Source organism: Boleophthalmus pectinirostris, unplaced genomic scaffold, assembly GCF_026225935.1.
Source record: "Boleophthalmus pectinirostris isolate CB_2022bp ecotype Guang Dong unplaced genomic scaffold, ASM2622593v1 HiC_scaffold_21, whole genome shotgun sequence".
NCBI classification, from domain to species: Eukaryota; Metazoa; Chordata; class Actinopteri; order Gobiiformes; family Gobiidae; genus Boleophthalmus; species Boleophthalmus pectinirostris.
In genome coordinates, this window is record NW_026571175.1 from 26,477,795 (window position 1) to 26,499,868 (window position 22,074).

At 34.9% G+C, this 22,074-nt stretch overlaps 2 protein-coding genes across 8 annotated transcripts; both read right to left on the reverse strand.

Annotated features, from left to right (window-relative positions):
• Positions 1-74: 74 nt before the first annotated feature.
• On the reverse strand, positions 75-12,606 carry LOC110168917 (dpy-19 like 4). Its single transcript, XM_020934406.2, has 19 exons — positions 12,263-12,606; positions 12,037-12,159; positions 11,312-11,436; positions 11,135-11,222; positions 10,932-11,053; positions 9,748-9,893; positions 9,090-9,213; positions 7,869-8,003; positions 7,019-7,150; positions 6,800-6,901; positions 6,606-6,679; positions 5,329-5,487; positions 5,125-5,244; positions 4,287-4,407; positions 4,131-4,187; positions 3,967-4,049; positions 3,177-3,309; positions 2,430-2,588; positions 75-1,531 (listed from the first exon to the last, which is right to left on the reverse strand). The coding sequence occupies exons 1-19, from the start codon at positions 12,354-12,356 to the stop codon at positions 1,367-1,369; spliced, it is 2,262 nt and encodes a 753-aa protein (XP_020790065.2). The 5' UTR covers positions 12,357-12,606; the 3' UTR covers positions 75-1,366.
• Positions 12,607-13,041: 435 nt separating this feature from the next.
• LOC110168934 (nucleolar protein dao-5-like) lies at positions 13,042-21,672 on the reverse strand. Of its 7 annotated transcripts, none has more exons than XM_055157560.1 (23): positions 21,412-21,672; positions 20,621-20,728; positions 20,451-20,546; positions 20,050-20,109; positions 19,925-19,963; positions 19,414-19,506; positions 19,221-19,328; positions 18,952-19,023; positions 18,744-18,851; positions 18,340-18,447; positions 17,923-18,006; positions 17,784-17,843; positions 16,761-16,880; positions 16,557-16,691; positions 16,224-16,331; positions 15,910-16,014; positions 15,617-15,724; positions 15,343-15,456; positions 14,830-14,946; positions 14,368-14,490; positions 14,127-14,270; positions 13,532-13,615; positions 13,042-13,439 (listed from the first exon to the last, which is right to left on the reverse strand). In XM_055157560.1, exons 1-23 carry the CDS (start codon positions 21,446-21,448, stop codon positions 13,369-13,371), a joined length of 2,202 nt encoding a protein of 733 aa, XP_055013535.1. In that variant the 5' UTR covers positions 21,449-21,672; the 3' UTR covers positions 13,042-13,368. The 7 variants fall into 7 exon arrangements, with proteins under 7 accessions (XP_055013535.1, XP_055013533.1, XP_055013534.1 ...); XM_055157558.1 differs by having other exon boundaries at positions 19,221-19,343; XM_055157559.1 differs by having other exon boundaries at positions 19,405-19,506.
• Positions 21,673-22,074: the final 402 nt, after the last annotated feature.

The following is a 22,074-nucleotide window of genomic DNA, read 5'->3' on the forward strand; positions in this document are numbered from 1 at the left end:
AGATACCAGCCTTTATTTTTGAAGTGTGAATGAGGATGAACGATGATGACTTGACAGTGAAGCATGACACAGTGTCGTGATATTATTTTATTTTTTGACTTGCATATATCCAGTCAGTAAGTCACTTTTCACTACATGGCCATTTGCAAAGGACGGTTGGACCAGTAGCACCAAAATACTTAAGGTAACAGCAAGAGATAGATAAACACACAACATAAGGCAGTGACAAAAGACAAAGTAAACAGAACAAGAGTAGCTTCAAAACCAGCATAAAGTACTCGGAAAAAGTGTGATTTTGGTTCTTTCACAAAAACATCTCCAGCTGAACATAATGTTGTTGTACAAAATAACATAACAGCAACAGTGTTCATACAAATTACATGAAATACCTTGCTTTGACTCTGAATAGAGAAATCAACAATGCTTACTGATCAATTTTTAAGATTAATTCTGGTTAATTTTAAGAGGTATATTTGCAAGATTGTAAGAACTCTGCAAGGCCCTTTACCATGTATAGCCTACTAATAGTAAAATCTACTAACCCAATATCTGCTTATAAAGTTGTCTATTGCTTAAGGCAAGTTTAAAAGGCATTGTTTGGGTAAAAAGCAATTGCAGCGATTATCAAGTTAATTGCTTACTATTATTCTTAAGTTTTTTTTTCTTGTTAAATAGTTTTAAAAATTCCCTTTTATAATCAGTTATCCTGGTGCTGGTTTCCTGCCCAGGTATATATACCGTATATAGTCACATTTTAAGGCAATCATACATCAGTTCATACTATTTAAAAGAGTGTAATAAAAACAAACTAAAATATGTTTTGCATAAAGTTAAGATTCACATAATAGCTCAATGAAAAGTAATGCATGGCTTATGACAACAGTACAATGACTTTTTATGGCATAGTTCATATCCGTTTTAATTAAAGGTGCACTGTGTAACATTTTGGTTGTGGGTCCGTCACCTGCTTCTTTCTATGGAGATGTCATTGCTTTGCCTGGAATGTTCCAAAGTATGCCATTAAACAGCTCTTCCTTACATTTATTCAATTGCTGGTGGTTATATAACCCAAAAATACCTAGGCATTCTGACTGAGTGGGGTCACCTCTCCACAGATCTGACCAGTAACTTGGTCTGGTTTGGTCTCCATGAAGATAGAAGGGTTTAATGCCAAACTGTGAAACATTCCAGAAAAAGCAATAACATCTCCATGAAAAAAAGCATTTGACAGAACCTCCACCAGGAAAGTCACATAATGCAACTTTAAGATGCAGTGTATAAGACGTGGACATCTTTATCTTGAGTGTCTGCTGTTTTTATAAAAGTGTGATTGTTTGTGCCTTCATTTAGAGGCACGAGGCCAGGGTCAGTACTGAAACGAGATGACGGAGTTGACTTTATAAACGTGGTACGAACGGTTCCAAAAAACTCGAGTGAAATAGTTTATGTACGGGGAGTAGTTCATTTTTATCTCATTGCAAAATCTTCCATGTTTGGCAAATGAGTACATCTCCCCTTTGTCATACACCACCTGGAAGAAATATGAAAAAATCTGTGATAAATGGGACAAAGTATGTAGACATTAAGTTATATGTAACAGTTAAAAGCATTAAAACAAACAGGACTAAAAATACACAATCACAACTGTTCAAATAACAAAAGTTACACAAAACTTAAACATATTACACTATTTTCTGATCTATGTTATAATGCTGTTTCCTCATAACAAACATACCTGGAGTTGTGTTTTGTTTCATTCATACATGTTTAAACACACAAACTCTGCCTATTTAGTTCTCTAAAGATGTACAAACATAAAAACATGACACATAAAACATGGTTGTACTATACTAAATGATTAAAAGCTTAAACATGTCTTACAATCTCTGAAGTTGATTTGAAGTATGATTTATGAATTATATCTATATTTACCTTGTCACACCCATTTTAAAAGTCCTTTATTGAAACTGACTCTTGTGAACTTTAAGATATGTTATAATGTTGCCTCCTCAAAAACATACTTGGAGTTATGTTTTGTTTCATTCACACATGTTTGAGTAACACTTTATTATGAGTCTTTCTACAGAGTTTCAAGTTAACAGCTCCTTTTACCTTTAGTTCAGCTGATTGGCAATTCCAAGGCTGAAATGATCTAGATGATTATAGTGAAGGCGTATGGAGTTTAAAAACACAGTGGAGCACTTACTGTATTACCACAAGACATCACAAAGTGGAAGAGAGTGTTTTCAGTTTGAGAGAAAACTCAGCCTAATTATGCAGGATTTGTGTGTTAAACATGTGAATGAAACAAAACACAACTCCAGAAAATATGGGCCCTTTAACATCTGATTCACCATGTGCTGTTACATATGGTTGCTGCAGAAATAATGAGATAAATAAAAAATATAACAATAAACAGCTCGTCTTACATGTCCGTTGGAGATGTCCAGGAGGTCTTTGATTCTACAGCCTCGGTTCAGACTGAGCTCATTGCAGATGGCCTCCTCTATGATCACATAGTTTGTCTTTTGACTGGTGAGAAGCTTGTAGATTTCTTCAGGCGACCTCATTGCATAGACCTGGAAAGGCTACAGAGGGAAACAGAGCATGGTAAATAATAAATAAAGGTGCACTGTGTAATTTTTCTGCCACTTGTTTTGCTTGTCTCAGTTGAGATGTTATTGTTTTGCCAGAAATGTTCCACTGTATTGAACCTAACCAGCTTAGATTTATTCAGTTTGAGTTTCAGTTTTAAAGACAAATAATACCATGCTTTCTTCACTTTGTACTGGGAAAAAAAAAACGTTGTCCCTTTCTCTGTAACTGCTGCAGTGCGCCTTGTCATTTTGGTCTTAAATGTTCACATTAACCCGCTCTACTTGATCCTGGTATTTCACAATTTTGTCCCTAAATAAATTCCTATTCCAAATTCTCCCTTTTGGGTCCCTTAGTCCACTTCTTTATACAGTCTATGGAGTGGGTTCACCTTTTCACAGATCTGGCCTGTAATTTGGCCGGGTTGCGTCACCTGTTTGTCTCCATGAAGACAGTCAAGTCAAGCCACACCACCGACCACTGCAGGCAAAGCAATAACATCTCCATAGACACAAGCAGATGGCAGACCACTAGAAAAGTTACATAGTGCTGCTTTAAAGTTGTATATAACTCTCACTCACATCTTCAGTCCTCCGGAGCAGGCCAATGTCGGAGTAAAGTGGTAAACTGGTCACAATGGAGCCTGAGCAGAGCTTGACCGTCCCCAGGAGCTGAGGGCTGCCCGCGAATACTGCTGCTATAGGAGCTTGTGTCCTGAAAGAAAACACAAAACCAAAATAATCGTAAGTTTGACGATAAGATGAAAGCCCAATCATGTACATTTTATGAAGAGGATCTGCCAGTTGCTAGTCTCCATGGAGAAGTAAGCGTTTTGCCTGAAATGTTTCAAAGTATGGGATTAAACATACTGTATATCTTGCATTTATTCAACAGGTGTAATGAGTGGCAGAGTGGGCTTGCCTCTCGCTCCAAAAGTTAATTTAGTCATTGTAAATTTTAACACCTCTTACAAAAATACACTACTAGTCAATAGTTTGGATTCACTCTCTCATTCAGTGTTTTCTTTTCTATAAGTTTACTACTTCTGACATTTTATATACATACAGAAGAAACCAACAATACAAAGTAAGAGTAAGTGTTCAGGTTTGTATATACACGACCAGTCAAAAGTTTGGACACACCATCTCACGCAATGTTTTCTTATTTCTTATTTCTTACTACTTTCTACATTTTAGATACATACAGACGACACCAGGTATATGAAGCAAGATATATGGAATTACTTAAATTAGTAGTAGAAAGTAGTAAGAAAAAAAAAAAACATGATTTCTGTAGCTATCTGGTCTGGACAAGGAATTGACCATATCTCGCAAAAACACAAGAAAATAGTTATGAAAATGAAAAGCTCACTTGATCCAGTTTATCAGTTCCACTGTGTCTGGATCATAAAACTCCTGAAGATCTGCCAGCTCCGACATCACACGAGGACAATACTGTAACACAAGCGTGAGGAAGTGGGCATGGAGTTTCAATACAATAAATTCATATGAACATTTTGAATTAATAAATCGTACCTCTCTCCACAAACTAAAAAGGATGATTGTGGGAACAGCAGTGCTCAGAGTTAAAGACTGTCAAGTTAAAAGACAGACATATAAATTAATCTATGAAGGTGAAACATTTTTAGTTTTGTTTTAAGCAGCAGAAGCAAAAACAAAAAGGCCTCTTACCAAAACTACAGGGTCAAGAGATTTCAGGTTCAGCCATTTAAACAGAGACATCCACATCTTGGGAGAACAGACCCCGAAAGCAGTGAACATGCACACATATGGAGTCCACAAATACTTGGTGCTGTTAAGGAAATATGTGGAAATATCAGAAATTCAGCTATTAAATATGATCTATTGTATTATGTATGCCAAGAGCAGAGGTGGGGCACTACCCTTAGTACTGCAAGGACAAAAGTTGTGCATGTTGCTATACAATGAAGCAATATCCGGGGTATACATAAAATAATCCTCCATCCATTATATGGTATAATACATGTTCATAGTATTTATGTTATAAGAAATATCCAAAAGAACAATCGAGCTTATCCACAATAGTTAGTTTTTATTTTGCCAGCCTTGAATGTCAATACCAGTGACGGCCTATGGATTCATAGTAAACAGACCCGATTCTATAAGCTTACATACAGAAGCTTCTAAGGCTGTCCATGTTTTTCACAGTGTCACATATATTGGCATTATTACATGTTAAATATGCACTGCAAAAAGCTTGGCCAAAATTTAAGATATAAACACTTAAATCTATCAGAAAATGGCTTAAAAGTAGTGAAATTATATGTCCATGCAACAATTATTTTAAAATAAACTACCTCTAGACTAGAATTAAGCGGTCTCAGAACTCGTAAGTAGATAATAAATCTGAAAACAAGATAAATAACCTGATATAAGTTTTGAAATCTTGGCCAAATCAGATCAGACAATTTGCAGGATGTATTGTGTGTGCGATATATAAACATTAAACATTGTGAAAAATAAACAGAATTAAATTTAAATAAATTACCCATCAAATAGCAGTGCTAGGCCTCCAAACAGAAGAGTATGAAAAACATGGTAGGTGACCTCAGGGTGCTCTCCTATCTGCCCATCTTCAAGTTTGAGTTTATCTTTCATTGGCTGCCCCCTAAATAAAAAAAAAAAAGAAGTTTCATACTTTATAAACCATAGTAAAATTGGATTTACTCAAACTAAAATCTTAGGTGCTTACCGTAATCTCTTATAGACCGACTCCAGGGTGGAGAAAAAACAGACCGCAAGAACCAGGAAGTAAAATGGTAAAACTGAGGCCTGGGTGAGTCTGAGGAACAGGTCCTGGCTTGGTCTCTGGAAACCGTCTTGACACAGGAGGAAGTTGGTCACAAAATCACTAAAACAGAACAAAACACTTAAACTAGACTTAAACAGCATAAAGCATAAGTTACAGGCTGGATGACATAACATAAAGTCAGTAATTTAATATTTTTAGATATACTATATGGCTATTTAAGATCAAATTCTGACTAAATAAAAAATAAAAAAAATGCACAAAATAAAACATCCTGTCTCCATGGGGTGTAATCCGAATAAAACCAATGAAGTTTAAACCTGTACTGTGCTAACATGCTCTGAGATTCTTGTACAATTTGATTTAAAAAAGTTTTTGGAGGTATTTAAAATTTGCACTGTGAGTTGTATTGTGATGATTAAAAACATAAAACTACATTTCTAATCACATACACTACCAGTCAAAAGTTTGGACACACCCTCTAATTCTTTCCATTTATTCTTTCTTTGTCTTTATTTATTTTCAAATTTAAATTTTATTTATTTTTTTATATATATTGTAAGTGATATAAAAAGACAATTAAAATGTAACATGTGCGGTGTTATTTCCACCAATTGTATGCAAAACAACAATGAAAATAAAAGGTCAAACTAAATCTGGTCTTACAGTTTTGATTATTTCAGTCCACCGTTCCCATTTGTTCTTAAATTTGTCTTGTTCCCATCTGATACTTAATAATTAGTAATTCTCTCCATCTTAAAAATATCACACCCTGTCATTCAAAGTTTTTTCTTATTTTTTCTCGCTACTTTCTACATTTTCTTACTACTTTCTACATTTTAGATACATACAAACAATAATGTCAGATGAAGAGAGAAAGTAGAGCGCTTCACTGGGTCATAAAAAAGTTAAAAATAGCAGTACAGGTGTAAAATGATGGAAAAGGGTGACTAATTTGAGGATTTTGTTATAAAATATTGACAAAAATATTTAGTAGAGTTATTTAACGTTTTGTCTTTGCTAAATAATTCCATATAGCTTACTTCATATATTTGTTTTCTTCAGTTTGTATATAGAAAGTAGTAAAAATACAGAAAAAAAAAACTGAAAGAGAGGGTGAGTCCAAACTTTTGACTGGTAGTGTACATATCAATTACGAATACATGTAATAGATTATAAGCCATTTCAAACCAATATCGTAAAGTAGTTGTGTAACTCACGTAGTTGTATTGAGTCCAAACTTTGCCTCGAGAAACTTCAATATGAAGTCGCTCTCTGTCACAGGTAATACTTTCTGTTCATAAAAACACAGATATTAATATAAATGTGGATGAATTATATAGACATAAATGAACACATACACAGAATGTTATAATTAATCTATATCCAGCTATACACTACAATAAAAATGTACCTTTATCAAATAATTGAAGGTGATACTTGTTGTGAAAACTAGATAAAAGTGAAGAAAGAGTTTTATTATTCTGGCCATGACGGGACCTCTCTTCATATTTTGCTGAAACACACACACACACAAAAAAAACAATGTTATCTTTCCTAACAAAACTTGAAAACTATAACAATATAATTGGCATAAGAAATATAGCAGAATATAAAGTGTTGTTGTCTGTACCTGAAAGTATCTGGCCAGCATGGAGCCGAACAGCAGACTGAGCAGAGGGGAGCCGAGCAGAGCGGGGTTTTGAAATTGGCACCAGTACGCTCCGAGTAAACAGGAGAGGTACAGTTTATGCATGTCAGCCACCTGGACAATCAACCAGAGAAAAACAATGAGGGGCATATATAATTATAATAGAATTAACATTAACATAAAAAAATTCCCCAAAAATGAAAAAGCTTGAAGTTTTTTTGTTTTTTAACATAATATCATGGAATTTTAACCATCTAAGAAGTGCAGCACGTGCAGTTCAAAGGACACAAGTAATGCCACATTGTTGGCAGTCGATAAATCCGAATCAGTTCTCCCAAAATCCATTGTAAATGGAAAATATGGATGCCCGAGAAAGTTTAATGTCCAACCAACTCGGTCTGCAGCAAACTGACCCAAGTTTATGTTTTGGATTTGACTGGCCGTTTGCCATTGCACATTTCTTAAGGTGGTGGTCGGTTTTCCCCGGGTCCCGAGCACAATAGATGAGCTTTAAGGGACTGTTGGATTTCGTAAAATGAGCTGTTTGTTTTTCCTGTATCCATGGAGACCGTGTAAGAGGCTGGAGAAGGAGCTAGGTAAGGAGATGGCTTTGGACATTTGAGATGCTAAAGGCTTTTTATACCATATGTGCTTTTTTTTTTACCCTATAAAGAAAAGCCTTTACAGAATTATTTATGTTTTCAAACCAAAACTAATGGATGACCAAATCCACACTTCTGAAATTAATAGAGATTTAATATTTATACTTTAGGACTATTTTTGTGTGTATTGTGTATTACAGCAGCATAATTTAATATAATAGATGCAATACCTTTCTTAGAGGGACCAGGTCAAATGAGTCGAGCAGAAACAGACACAAGGCCTGGACAAAGAGGACGTAGTGACTGTGCTCCCAAACCAACAGGAAGATGAAGGTCACGGCACTTATCATGAGAAAACAAAGCATCTACAAAGAAATGGAACGGTTATAAGGTTTGAAAATGAAAAGGGCCATGATACACTGTTTTCTGATCGATTTTATAATGTTGTTTTTACTCATCACAAACATACCTGGAGTTGTGTTTGTTTCATTCACATGTTTAATACAAGCTTTGGAGAAGTAAACAGACTAATAATAAAGGGTTACTCAAACATGTGTGACTGAAACTAAATTGCTTCAGGTATGTTTTTAAGGAGGTAACAACATTTTAACATGACTAAAATCTCACAAGAGCCAATTTTGCATAATATAAGACCTTTAAACAAATCTGTACTGGGTGTAATATGATAATGATGTACAGTGACAATGTTTTCCTTCTCAAATTTCCTATCTCTTTTGCAGCGCCTGTACATTGTCGTCATCTCCACTGTATGCAAATGTTAAGCAAAGTACTCCATTTTATAAGCATAGTATAAAACCATTCCCTCAGTAAATTAAAGTGCTTTATAAGGTGATATTTTAAGTAATAATAATAATAAGGAAGTATATAAGAACCAAAACATGAATGTGTAATGTAATTATTGCTTTGGAGTTTTTGTATTTATTCTCCTGATCATGATCATTAAAACAATATTGAGACTCCATCATAAATGTAATAAAATCTGCCAGTAAATGTAGTTGTGGTACTGAAATACTGCCAACAAAACATTAAAGCTGCATTGCGTAACTTTTCTTGGGGAGGGTACGCCACATGCTACTCTCCTAGTCTGGAATGTTTCACAGTAAAGCATTAAACATTTCTATCTCCATGGAGACAAGCAGATCAAGATACAGATCAGATCGGTGAAGAGGCGGGCCCGCTCACACAACAATGCATGTTCTTAAAGGTTTCTGTATAATAAAATCACCTCTAATGAAATGAAGAATGAATAGACTTTTAATGCCATGCCAAGCAAAGCAGTAACAAAAATGTTGGTGTATCCTCCAGAAGTTACACAATGCACCTTTTTAATAATTTTTATTGTAGAATATATAATACATTTTCTAATTTTGCTACCTCCAAAACAGAGATTTTAAAATGTTTATATATATCTCCATATCTTATAGCCATACCTCAGTAGCAGCGCTGATGTTGTTACACAGATAACCAGTCAGAGCTGCAACTTGACACGAAAAATACGGAAGAGCCCAGTTTTCTCGGAGAGGAACAGCGTCATCCACTCTGGTTGTGTCTGGTCTGTAAAGGTTGTATTTTAATTTAATAGATCATAATAAGTTACAATAAAAATGTTAAAGGGCCTACATTATGCTATTTTCTGATCTATGTTATAATGTTATCTCATCAAAACATACCTGGAGTGTTTTTGTTTCATTCAAACATGTTTAACACAAATCCTACATATTTAGACAGATTTTTTTTTTTGCCTCAAACTAAAAGCACTGAAACCACCTTAGGATGTCATACAGTAATACAGGAAGTGCCCCACTGTGTTTTCAAACTCTATAAACCTTCACTAGAATAATTTGGATTTGCCGGTCTGTACTGCACTAAAGTTAAAAGGCAGCTATTAACTTAAAACTACATATGATCACAAATAGAACAGAGATTTGGAGGCAGACAGACTAATAACACAGGATTACTCAAACATGTGTTAATAAACCAAAACATAACTTTGGGTATGTTTAACATTATAACATGACTTAAACCTCACATTAATCAATTTTGTGTAATACAGGATCTTTAACATATATAAAAATACAAAAAACTCACCTGTTAATGACATACCAGGCCACAGCGAGCATACCGGCCACCCAGGTCCTACTCAGAACCCAGCTACTCACAAACAGAGCTGTTACATAGACCGCCTGAAGTCCAAACACCATTCCAATGTAGAAATAAATTGGCTCCACCATATCCTGAAACACAAACACTAACTAATATCAGTACAAACAAGTTTAAATGTGTAGAGATTAACATTTAAAGGTGCACAGTGTAACTTTTCTGGCCATGGAGATGTTATTATTGTTTTGTTGGGATTATTTTTCAGTCTCCACAGAAACAAGCAGGAGACGCCACCGTGCCAATTTACGGGTGAGGTCTGTGACGAGGCAACCCCACTCACAGACAGAAGTCAGGTTTCTAAAGGTATTTTTGAGCAATTAAAGCACCCATAATTGAATAAATGCTTCTTATAAAAGTTTAATACCAAACTGTGCAACATTACAGGCAAAGCAATAGCAAACCAAAAAGTTCACAGTGCACCTTTAAAGTTGAGAAAGTCGTATATTAATTAATCTAATAACAAGTTCCCTATTTATTCACCATTAATTAAGTGTTTGTCAAAATAAAATGGGACTAAATAAGAAAGAAATTAGTTGCACAGTGGCTTTTAGGTTTACAAAGTAGTAAATAGACCAAGGCCACAATACAAATAAAACAAGAAGTGTTCAGGGAAACATGTTTAAAGGTCAATTTTCAGTGAGAGACTGAAACTGTCTGGTGAACCAAACCATAGACTGTATAAAAAGTGGAGAGAGTATGAGGTCACCCATAATGTACAGCTACAGTCAAATGAATCTCACGATGATGACGGTTACAAAATAGCAAAATAAAAACACCAGGATCATGTAGAGCGGGTTAATACGAATATTTTAAGACCAAAATGACAAGGCTCACTGCAGCAGTTACAGAGTCATCCAAGTTGATGAAGCCAGAAGAGCCCCCATGAGCACTTCCCCTCTTGAACGTGGCGGCTGGTGGGTTAGTTATGTCCTTTTATATACACAGTTTATGATTGAAACCTTGCTTTGTTTACTATTAACAAGAGAGGTCCTTTCAAGTTATGTTTGCAGAGGCATTAATTACATCAAACAGCACTTTATTGGGATGCGTGAGAATAGAGATTTTTACAGCTTATGACTCACAACTCACAAAGGCCAGAGAAAATTACTCACCTCACCGCCAAAGAGTTTGTAGGTGAAGCTTGTGAGGAGCTCAGGATACAGAGACAGACGCTCCACTGCGTTAATGGTCTGACCTGACACAGTTCTGTTATCTACAGTCAGCTCATAAAACCCTTTAGACAAGATTCATGAATTCAAGTTAGGAATATGAAGTTTAACAAGCAAACTTTCATGTGTGGCTAAGAAATAAGTACCTCTTCGAAATGAGGGAGCAGCTAACATATGTTTATAATAGTAATACATCCCACTGCCACCCTGGAAGGTGATCTCCCTTTCCAGCTCCTGAGACACAAAAAAAATAATAATATTGAAACAAAAAAAAAATGACCATGACCACATGATGAAGGAAAATATGAAACATTAAAGTCAACCTGTCGTGCTGAAAACCAGAACTTCCTGTCATGATAGGCAGACAGATAAGCCGCATAGAGCATCCCACAGGCCACAGCTGCCACACATCCGAAAACCCCCCTCACCAACCGCTGAAAAAAAGTACCTGTAAGAAATAAAATATAAAATTGCTTAACACTGTGTGACGTGATCTGATCAAATAATTCAAGGGACGAAGGGATCAAGTAATCAAGGGAGGGTATTTCACTTCTGTGGGCTATTAACTGCTAACACACAACATATTTAGATAACCACGTTACCTTTTATGATTTTGAAAATGCTACATTCACCGAAAACAGCAAATTATCAATCTCTTTGTGCGAAGTTACTCTCCACTCAAAGCACACAATCACCATCACAACATAATCAGGTCTGTGAAGCTGTAGTGTACAGTTTTGTATCATGCATTTGTATATTTATGGAGCATTGTTGTGCAGGAGAAGGCTGACGTAGGCTTGTGAACTGAGCATCAAACAGAAAAAGTAAGTAAGGTTCGAATAGGGCCCTGGAGAGATCGCAAGGTTACTCAAACATACATGGATGACGTGCAAAACCTCTTCAGACATGTTTTTGATGAGGGAATGTTATAACATGACAGAAAGCTCCAAATAATCCATTTTGCAAAACATTCCCTCTTTAAGGAAATAAGATTGTCCATCCCAGCAGAGAAGGTTAAATTGATAACATGAAGATGACCTGTACTTACTTCTTCTTCTGCATTTCTTCTCAGGCTGCTCAGGGACTTCTTGGTTTGGAGTGTCCCCTACATCTTTGGATTGCTCTTCATTTGTCCCTTCATTTTCCTCTGTGCAACTAGGCTCACTCGCATCTGACAAAAATGACAGACAGACAGGAATAGTTTCTATGTCCACAACAGATCTCAAATGACCAGACACCTACATTCAAGTCAATTAAAACTGTCATAAATGTACCTTTACTGTTTGTGTCGTTATCCCGTTCTCCTTGGACTTCCTCTTCTTGTGCTCCATCCAAAGTCTCAGCCTTCCTGCATCTTAATTCCGTCATGACTAAATTAAACTGACACAATGTTATGATACCAACATGCTAGCTAACTACCAGTAAGCGTGCAAACCCGAGCCTTTAGAAGCTAACTATTCACTTATCACTGTAGGTACATGAATGACAAGACGATTTATGGCGTGTTTCTAATCAGATGGCGCATTTCCTGGAGTAGCATGTTCAGAAAAGCTGCACAGATGCTTTAGGGGGGTGTGATGTTTGCACAACGCCCGGCGGACTGAGGCAGGGCGGAAGTGGTGACTCTGGAAAAGCGTCGAAGAAGCGCAAACTTCCTCAAACCGTTACTATGGAAACCAAGTTCAACATAATTTATCGTTTATTTTATTTTTTTATCTCTTACTTCTTATCCAATAGTACTTTAGTGACAGACTCTTCCTTAATTATTCTTGGTCTGATTTTAGATGTTCTGTATTTGTGTAATAAAAAATAATTCAAAACATTAAAAGGTGCACTGTGTAACTTTTATGACACCTGATTGTCTCCATGGAGATGTTTTGTTTGTCTGGTGCACAGTGCTACATAAAACCTTGAAAAGCCAACTGAGTGGTCAACTCTTCGCAGATCTGACCTGTAACTTCATCTGTAGGGAGACAAGCTGGTGGCGAACATTTTACCACACCAAATTGTGCACTTTTAATTTAAAAAAATCTGAAATTAATGACTCAAAATACACAAACAAAGCAGTTTATTCTTGTTTTTTTTTTTGTTTTTTTACACTGCTACAATGCACGACTGAATATTTTCTTTAAAAGAAACGTGACCAAGATCAAATACCATTAAATAATTGTGTATAAAACTTGACACAATAATAAAAACGCAGTCCAATTAACAAGATAATACCCATGACAATGAACCATTTTTACCAAAAATACAAAATCCTTAAATATGGCTGAAAGTAAAAATATAAAATAGGAATGCAATAAGTGACTTCATAAATTTCAATTAATTTTTTCACCACTTCATTTCATTTCAATCGGACTTGAGTGCGAGTATAAAATCATTCTCCATCAGATGAATTGGCTGAGACTTCAAGATTTTTTGTAGCTGCTTCGGGGACTTGTGTTTCTGCTTCAAATAAAAAAGAAAACAGTAGCATTTATGTGTGAGTATATAAATAATATATAAAAATGTATATTACAGATATAAAAAATCATAATTACCTTTCATGTCACACTTTTCAAGCATAATCCTAATCATTTTATTAATTTCAACGTGGTCTGCAACTTTTACTAAGGAATCATCATCTGGAAGACATTATTCCAGTTAGTTACTTTAATAACAATAAAAAGAAATGTCATCGTTCTTAACACTTTTAGACATCAAGTGACGGTATTAAAGGTGTACAGTGTAACTTTTCTGTTTGTCTCCATAGGGATGTGATTATTTTGCCTGAAATACCTGACGTCTATTTTGTATTTATGTCATTACAGATGTTTTTATTGATTAAAAATGTCATGAAACAAGCATTTGTTTGATACAGAGACGCCTCTCCATAGATCAGACCTGTTACATGGCCTAGTTTAGTTTATCTGCATAGAGATAGATAAGTTTAATGCTTCACTGTGGAACATTCCAGGCTAAGCAGTAACAACACCATGGAGACAAGCATTTGGCAGACCCTCCATGGGAAAAGTTACACATTGCACCTTTAAGACAACAACTAACTAAATCTGAAAGACTTTTAAATGATTTTCTATTTCTTACTGTAAATGAAAGACAATACTAACAAACACCAAACCCAGTATTTCACAGTACCTGCTACAAAACTCTTCCTTGGCTCCTCCTCCTCCTCCTCTTCCTCTTCGGAGGTAGTGTGTTTTTTTGTCTTCTTTGTCCCTTTTCTCGCTTTTTCCACGAGGTTTATCAGCGCCTCGTCATCAGAACTTTCACTTGACAATTCTGTACAATAGTTAAAATGGTAAAAATGAGCTTGAGTTGAGTCTTTACAATATTATTATGACAAATACCAGTGACACACAAAATTGACTGAACTTACTTTGTTTTGATTTTGCAGATGTCCTTCTGGCTGGAGTCGTCCTTTTATTTGCAGGTTTTGTTGTTTTAAGTTTTGCTAAAGGTACATCATCATCTGAGCTACCGCTGGACTCTACATATTTACCTGGAAAGACAAATCTACTTCAGCAAATAAAGATCCAATATCTAACTTTTTGGCCATAAAATAGAATAGTTCCTTCTGCATGTTACCATGGAAATGTTGTTCCTTTGACTATAACCTTAAACAGAATGACACAAAACTGTTCTGTATCTATAGAAGTTTTAACTTCTCAGGGAACATGCCACCTCCAGAAAGTTACAAACTGTTGCTTTAAGTTGACAAGATTTTACAGTAAAAATGTATGAATTACACTGGATCAAAGTCAACGAAAAAGGAATTAGTTACTTATTACATTAGTTATATTATTATTATATCAGGTCAATCACAAAATATGACATTTACTTGTTTTTGCAGATGTCCTTCTGGCTGGAGTCTTCTTTTTATTTGCAGGTTTTGTTGTTTTAAGTTTTGCTAAAGGTACATAGTCATCTGAGCTACCACTGGACTCTACATATTTACCTGGAAAGACAAAAATAATTTAGCAAATAAAGCCCAACATGTAACTTTTTTCATAAAATAGATTCAATGAAAGCATGTGTTGTTTTTCAGTTTGGTTGCATCTATTGCACTGAAAAACTTAAAGTGCCTCTTCCTGCTTGTTTTCATGGAAATGTTGTTCCTTTGACTATAATCTTAAACATACTGACATAAAACTCATGTCTCTATAGAAGTTTTAAGTTCTCATGGAATGTGCCACCTCCAGAAAATTACAAACTGTTGCTTTATGTTGACAAGATTTTACAGTAAAAAAATAATGAATTACACTTGATCAAAGTCAGTGAAAAGGGAATTAGTTACTTATCACATTAGTTATATTATTACTACATCAAGTCAGTCACAAAATATGACATTTACTTGTTTTTGCAGATGTCCTTCTGGCTGGAGTCGTCTTTTTATTCGCAGGTTTTGTTTTAAGTTTTGCTAAAGGTACGTCGTCCTCTGAGCTACCACTGGACTCCACATATTTACCTGAAAAGACAAAACTAATTTAACAAATAAAGCCCAACATGTAACATTTTTCATAAAACAGATTAACCAAAAGCATGTTTTTGTTTTTTACTTACATTATTATTACTACACAATTCAAACTACATATTTTTTCCAACCACAAAATGTTACATTTTCTTACTTTGTTTTGATTTTGCAGATGCCCTTTTGGCTGGAGATGCTTTTTTATTTGCAAGTTTTGCTAAAGGTACATCGTCCTCTGAGCTACCACTGGACTCCACATATTTACCTGGAAGAGGGAAAAAACTCATTTAGCATTTATCTTTAAAATATGAATCAAAGCCAACAAAAAGAGATAAGAATTAGTAGGTTATAATTACTGATTGTATATTTCACTCAATGCTACAAAGTACTTTACATTATTTCAACTCACAAATATTTTTTTCATACCACAAAAAGTTAAAATTTACTTACTTTGCTTTGCTGGTGTTCGTTTGGCTGGAGTTGTCTTTTTCTTGGTTTTAAGTTTTGCTAAAGGTACATCATCATCTGAGTCATCACTGGACTCCACATATTTACCTGGAAAAAGACCAAAAACAGTTCTGTATAACTGCTGAACAACAGTGATTTTAATTTGTGCAATTTACATTTACAAATGACTATGAATAAACCTTTTCATTGCTACTCAAACGTCAAACTGAAATGCTTAAATCAACATTATTTATTTAATGTTCTATGTTCTTCATCTATTCAGTAATTGCGGTTTCAGAAATACTGAATCCTCTTACTTTGTCTGGATTTTGCGGGAGTGCGTTTGTCTGGAGAGGATTTGGATCTTTTTAGATTTGCTAAAGGTTCATCGTCGTCCGAGTCGTCACTAGAGTCCACATCTTTACCTGGGAACAAAAACAAAAACATTTAAAAGGAGGCCCATATATTATTTCACCTGTGGAGTTGCCAATCTCCACTGAACTAAAGGTAAAAGGGACAGGACAAGGCCAAGTTACAGGTCAGATCTGTGGAGAGGGCAACCCCACTCATCCTTTGTAAGAATGCATGTTTCTTGAGCATTTATTTGTCAATTAAAACTCTTGTAATTGAATAAATGCAAGGTTACTTACTCTTGCTTTTTAGTTTTGATTTTGTGGGTGCTTGCTTGGTTGTAGACGACTTTTTCTTTGCAGAAGTTTTTGATGTTTTTGGTTTCACTATTGCGTCACTGTCTGTGCTTTCACTGGAAGAGTCCACATATTTTACTGTAAAAAAAAACAAAAAACAATTTAGGCAACATAATAAATATGTGTAAGAAAAATGTTGCTATATACCTTGTTTCTGAGCTGCACTTCGCTGGGAAAGGCGAGTCTCATCTGAAGGTGCTGTTTTCTGTTTGAGTTTTTTTACAACTTCACTCAGAGGTTCGTCATCAGAACTGTCACTATTCAAAGCTGAAAATACAAAAACAAAACGATATAAATTGCATTTCAGTATTACAAACTTGGATACTCAAGCTGTACAACTTGGTGTCTTGTGGAAAACCTTGCCTTGTTTTTATCATCATCTGAAATTAATTTTTTTTAAATAAAGCACTTAAATTCAATAGAGCTTGAGATCAAACATTAAAATTCATATTAGCATATCCCACTATTTTTCTGACATGCTTAAAATGTCCTGTGACATTTGCCAGAACCATATAAAAAAGTAAACAAAAGAGCTGTGGAACAATCAGATAAGCTACTTCACTTAAATGACGTCAGAATACTTTAAACTGAACTCTACGGCTGCGTCTCATTTCTTATTTCTCATTTCCTTCTCCTTGATCTACCATTTTTCAGCTGTCAATCAAATGTGTCATATTAAGTCGTGCCCCAAAGAAATCTGTAAACCTAAGGGAGGCTTCAGGAGAAGACATCGGAGAAAAGAATCAAACTTTATTGGTCTCAGTGAGGAGTTTAGATCCTCTCTCCTCCCTGCGTCTCCTCTATGGGTGGGACTTCTTCACCCATTTTCTGCAGAATCCAGAAGAGGAATCAAGAAGAAGGAAGCGAGGAAAGAGAAATGAGACAAGGCCTACTCCTGTTGTGTCCACCTGGCGCCCCCTGGAGGCCGCGGTGATGCTGCAGGACACAGAGGAAGGACATTTTTGGCTCTGCCTCTCCTCAAATTGCCCTGACACAGATCTGACCTGACCAGTCCTCCTGTTAAACTGAAGAGCAGTGTAAATGTTGCTGCAAATAAACTTGAATTTCCCTCGGGATCTATAAATTATCGCTTAAAATACATCTCCTCCCGATCATCATTAGGCAAACTGAAAATTCTGTGAGGTGACAACACAATCCCGAGCTCTATACCTTTTTTTTTCTTTGTTTTTGGAGCAGATTTCCTCTTAGTGACGCCGGCTCTCTTCTTTGCTATAAAATAAACAAAATTACTTCACATTAACAATATAAACTATTCAGTGAGAAAGTATATACTATAAAACCCGCTCACCTGTTTCCTTTTTTCTTCTTTTGCTCGATGCTGGAGTGGCCATTTTCTTCTTTATTAGAGGCTCATCATCAGAAGAATCGGACTCTGTTAGATTACATTATAATACATTTTTATATCAAGGCTTTATTACTAAGAACATCACAGTATTAAAAACTCAGAGGGGTATTTTTATGTGTTAGTCTCATTGTAGAATATTAATCTCAAATTTAAGTGGCAGCTGAAACTATTGTAGAAATTATTTTTGTGTATGTATAAAATGTCGAAATTTGTAATAACACTTCAAAAATATTCAGACTTTAGACTTTTACTAAATTTTAAAAACATAATGTTGCAATAATGTGCTATGTTAGACTCAATACACCATTCAATTGATTGTACTGTAGTTTCTGATATTTGTGTGTTCACGATTCTACTCACCACTTTTGTTGTCGTCTGAAAGTTTCTTGCGTTTAGACACTTTTCTCTTGGCCTCTGTTTTGGTCTTAATCTTTGACAGAGGAACGTCATCTTCAGAGTCTTCATCCTCTGTCAATACAAACAAAAAATGTTCATTCAGTCATTTTGCACTTATGAGTTTAGATTTTCTTTTGTTGTTGTGAATTTTGTTAATTTACAATAGTAATATTACTTCCCTGAAATCAAACCATAAAACGAAAACATGTGAATACTGGGGCAATTTTTTATTTTAAAGGTGCATCTATCTCCATGGAGTCAAATATGTGATGCCAGCAAGCTTATGGTGAAATCTGAGGTTTTTTTTCAAGTTTTTCAAAATATACCTCATTACAGTGGCTGAGGCTTTCCCCAAAAAACTTTCTCACCTTTTGGATCAGTTTCTGAACTTTTCTTTTCAGGCGACTTCTTTCCAGCTTGCTGCTTCCTCACAAGATCTGAAAGCGGTACATCATCTCCTGAGCTGTCATCTTCTTCTAAACAAACAAGTAAACATTTTGTTATGACATTCTTTCAGTTTAGGTCCCTAAACTGTATTAATTTAAATACTGATTATGTGCTTTAATATTTTTTTACCGTTCTTATCGGTCTGTTTTTTTGTCATCTTTGACAGAGGGACATCATCGTCCGAACTGGAGCTGTCTTTCCCTAAACAGTTAAGTAAAATAAGTTATTCAATTTCACAAAAGGATATTTAAAAATTTACAACATTTTAATATAAGCGAAATACAAAATGACAGTTACATAACAGCTTGACATCTAGTCATTTCTAACTTTTGTGTTAACATAAAACAATGTTTAAAGTTATGTGTAGATATTTTATCTTTTTTTTTTTTTTTTTTTACCATTTTGATCCTTGTTTGAAGTTCTCTTGAGATTTTTGCTTGATTTCTCATTTTCCGTCTTCGAAGCCAACTTAGAAAGAGGTACTTCATCGTCTGAACTGTCCTCGCCTGAAAAGAGAGAATCTTATTTAATGCATTATGTTATATAGTTAATTCAATGCAGTTAATTCAAAATTTGTCTCGCCATTTTTACTTTTACTTGATGCAGTAACAATTTTCTCATCATTTGTTTTTTTCGTCACCAACTTTGAAAGAGGAACGTCTTCTGAGCTGGAGTTGTCTTTACCTGAACAGAAAGACAGACAGAATATTGTATAAATAGTCCCTTGATCTTCAACCAATGCTTTGGAATAACAGTGTGGTTTGAAAAAAATTCTAAATTGAGTTTAAAGATTTACATTTGACAAATATCTAAGCATTTTGAAGTATCCTGAGTAATCTTGTAAACCAGAAAACAACAGCAAAATTCAATGCAAAGATGCAAGATCCAGAAACAGCGACACAGATACGGTTACATCACACATTTTAATAATTTAATTTGCGCTGTTTGATGTTTTGGTGCCTGCTGTGTGTGCCCAGCTGCACAAAAGGCTGAAAATGACTGAAAACAGAGCATTCACTTTATTACATAAATACTGATATATATGTGGTGTGTGTTTCACCATTTCCATTGTTGTTTGAAGATGTCACACTTTTATTCTCACTCTGTTTCAAAGACACATCTGAGCTACAGCTGTCTTTTCCTGAAAAAAATAGAAATTCACAATAATTAACAATTTTCTAATTGACAATTTGTCAAGGCAATTTTTGGGAAAACCACACATCTTACTTTGTTTCTTCTTCACCAATTCTGAAACAGGCACGTCATCATCTGAGCTGGAGGCATCTCCTTAAAAAGAAGTTAAATTTAGAGACATACTTTGGACAGCAACTACAAAACATTTAATTTTATTTTTATTGTAAATTCTACACTGTTTTTGTGCTGGCATAACCCTTTTCAGATGTTTTAGAGGTCTTTTGATAAGATTAGTTCTTTTAATTTGCTTTCTTTTCAAGAAAGATGTTCCCTGCTGAGCTAGAACTATCTTGTCAATCACAAAAATAAAAATATGTTGCTTTTTAAGATGTGTGTACTGTGTGTAAAAATGTGTTCAATAAATGATCCTAAAGCAAAGCACCACTTAATCACAAATATTCCAGTGCTCTTATATTTGTCACATCTGTTCTTACCACTTTGGTCCATTTCATGTGACTTTTCTGTGCTCTGTTCATTTGTTACTAGTTTTGCAAGTGGCACATCTTCATCGGCGGAGGAGTTGTCTTTACCTGAATACAGAAATTCAAAATAATTACAAATTTGACATTTAACCACTGAGGTAATGCAATATGTGTTTCATTACCATTTTCATCACTGTATGTTGGTGTAAAACTTTCCATCTCGATTGGTTTCTTTGTCGTTAATTTGGTCAGCGGAACATCATCATCTGAGCTTGAACTTTGGTCATCTCCTGGAGATTATAAAAATATTATGAAAAATTGTCAGATCTTAATGTTCAATACATGAAACCTTGAAGAATATTTTTAAGACTTAGAAAACTTTATTGTTCAAAAAGGAAAATTATTTGGGGGTTAGTATTGTACGTGTGTACATTTTCTTTGCACTACTTGGAAATTGATGGTTATTTTTTGGCTATACAATAAGATTTACGCCACAAAAGGTTGAATTAATAACTTCTATGAGTCATTACAGATGCAAACTAAGTACTAAAGTGTTTCATTCTGCTATTTATTCATTGCAACTCATTTATTTTTACAATGTTGGAGATTTAGAAAAGTTTGGGTCATTGTGTTTGTGGCATTAATTAGTTTCAATATTATCGTTTATCGTGTATATTTACATCAGTGATATATCGAACTTCAAAATGTGTTATTATAATTTATACTTTATGGACTAAATGCTATTATTATTGTGTTATAAATTACCACGTAGTAAAACTGTATGATTGAATAGTTAAAGTTTGTGATATTCAGTAAGTATGTATAAAAAATTATTCCCGGTTTTGGATTCTTGTTTTCACCCACTTTATTTATTAATAGGTCATAGATTTATTATCAAAATAAACCAAGCCTTTTTAATTACAATTACAGTGCAACAACTAATGTGATTTTAGAATAAGAATGTAGTAGTTACCTGAATGGCTGACTTTGTTCACTGGACTGCTCATCATTTTCGTCTTAGAATTACACCGAACTCTCTCTCCGAACCAGAACCGAGCCTTTTTCCGGGGAACACCAAGTAATAATGACGCAACAAAAGTAAAAACGACTAAAAGAGACACGCAGCCGACAATTTAAAACGCTAAAAACAATTAATAAAAGGCATGACAAGGCCAAAAGTCGTAAATGGCAGCTGGAGGGAGAAGAGCGGGATGTTTTGGACAGGGGGGAAACTGCGTCGACTGTTGATGACGTCACTCGAAAACTTTTACCGATTTCATTTTTTGGGCCAAATTTTTTTGTTTCGTTTAAAATGAAAACTACAACAATGCTTAAAGTGAATATATTATCACTTATCACTTAAAGAGTTTGGAAAATTAACAGACAAATTAATAACTATTGAAGGTAGGGTGACCGGATTTTCAAAATAAAAAACTGGTTGGTAATAATAAAATTGTGAAACGAGTTTGTAATTAAGGAAACTTGTTCTGCACTCGGCCCTAATGTGAGTCAGTATAGTCATACTTCCTTTGTGTTTTGGTCGTTATTAAGCAGCTTTTCTGTGTTTTATCTAAACAAATGACAATTTATGCCTCTCATTACTGTTGTATGAATCAGACTGGTCAAAAATAGGGAC

What these genes read in the sequence shown, in the direction of transcription:
- LOC110168917 (XM_020934406.2), bottom strand. Translation starts at nt 12,356, where the DNA reads ATGACGGAATTAAGATGCAGGAAGGCTGAGACTTTGGATGGAGCACAA. An exon ending in TTTTTAGTTTGTGGAGAGAG is followed by an intron (nt 4,050 to 4,130) that starts GTACGATTTATT and finishes CTTGTGTTACAG; the next exon opens with TATTGTCCTCGTGTGATGTC. An exon ending in GAACTGATAAACTGGATCAA is followed by an intron (nt 3,310 to 3,966) that starts GTGAGCTTTTCA and finishes GTTTTCTTTCAG; the next exon opens with GACACAAGCTCCTATAGCAG.
- LOC110168934 (XM_020934431.2), bottom strand. Translation starts at nt 21,448, where the DNA reads ATGATGAGCAGTCCAGTGAACAAAGTCAGCCATTCAG. An exon ending in AAGAAGAAAAAAGGAAACAG is followed by an intron (nt 17,844 to 17,922) that starts GTGAGCGGGTTT and finishes TTTATTTTATAG; the next exon opens with CAAAGAAGAGAGCCGGCGTC. An exon ending in ACGAACACCAGCAAAGCAAA is followed by an intron (nt 15,725 to 15,909) that starts GTAAGTAAATTT and finishes TCCCTCTTCCAG; the next exon opens with GTAAATATGTGGAGTCCAGT.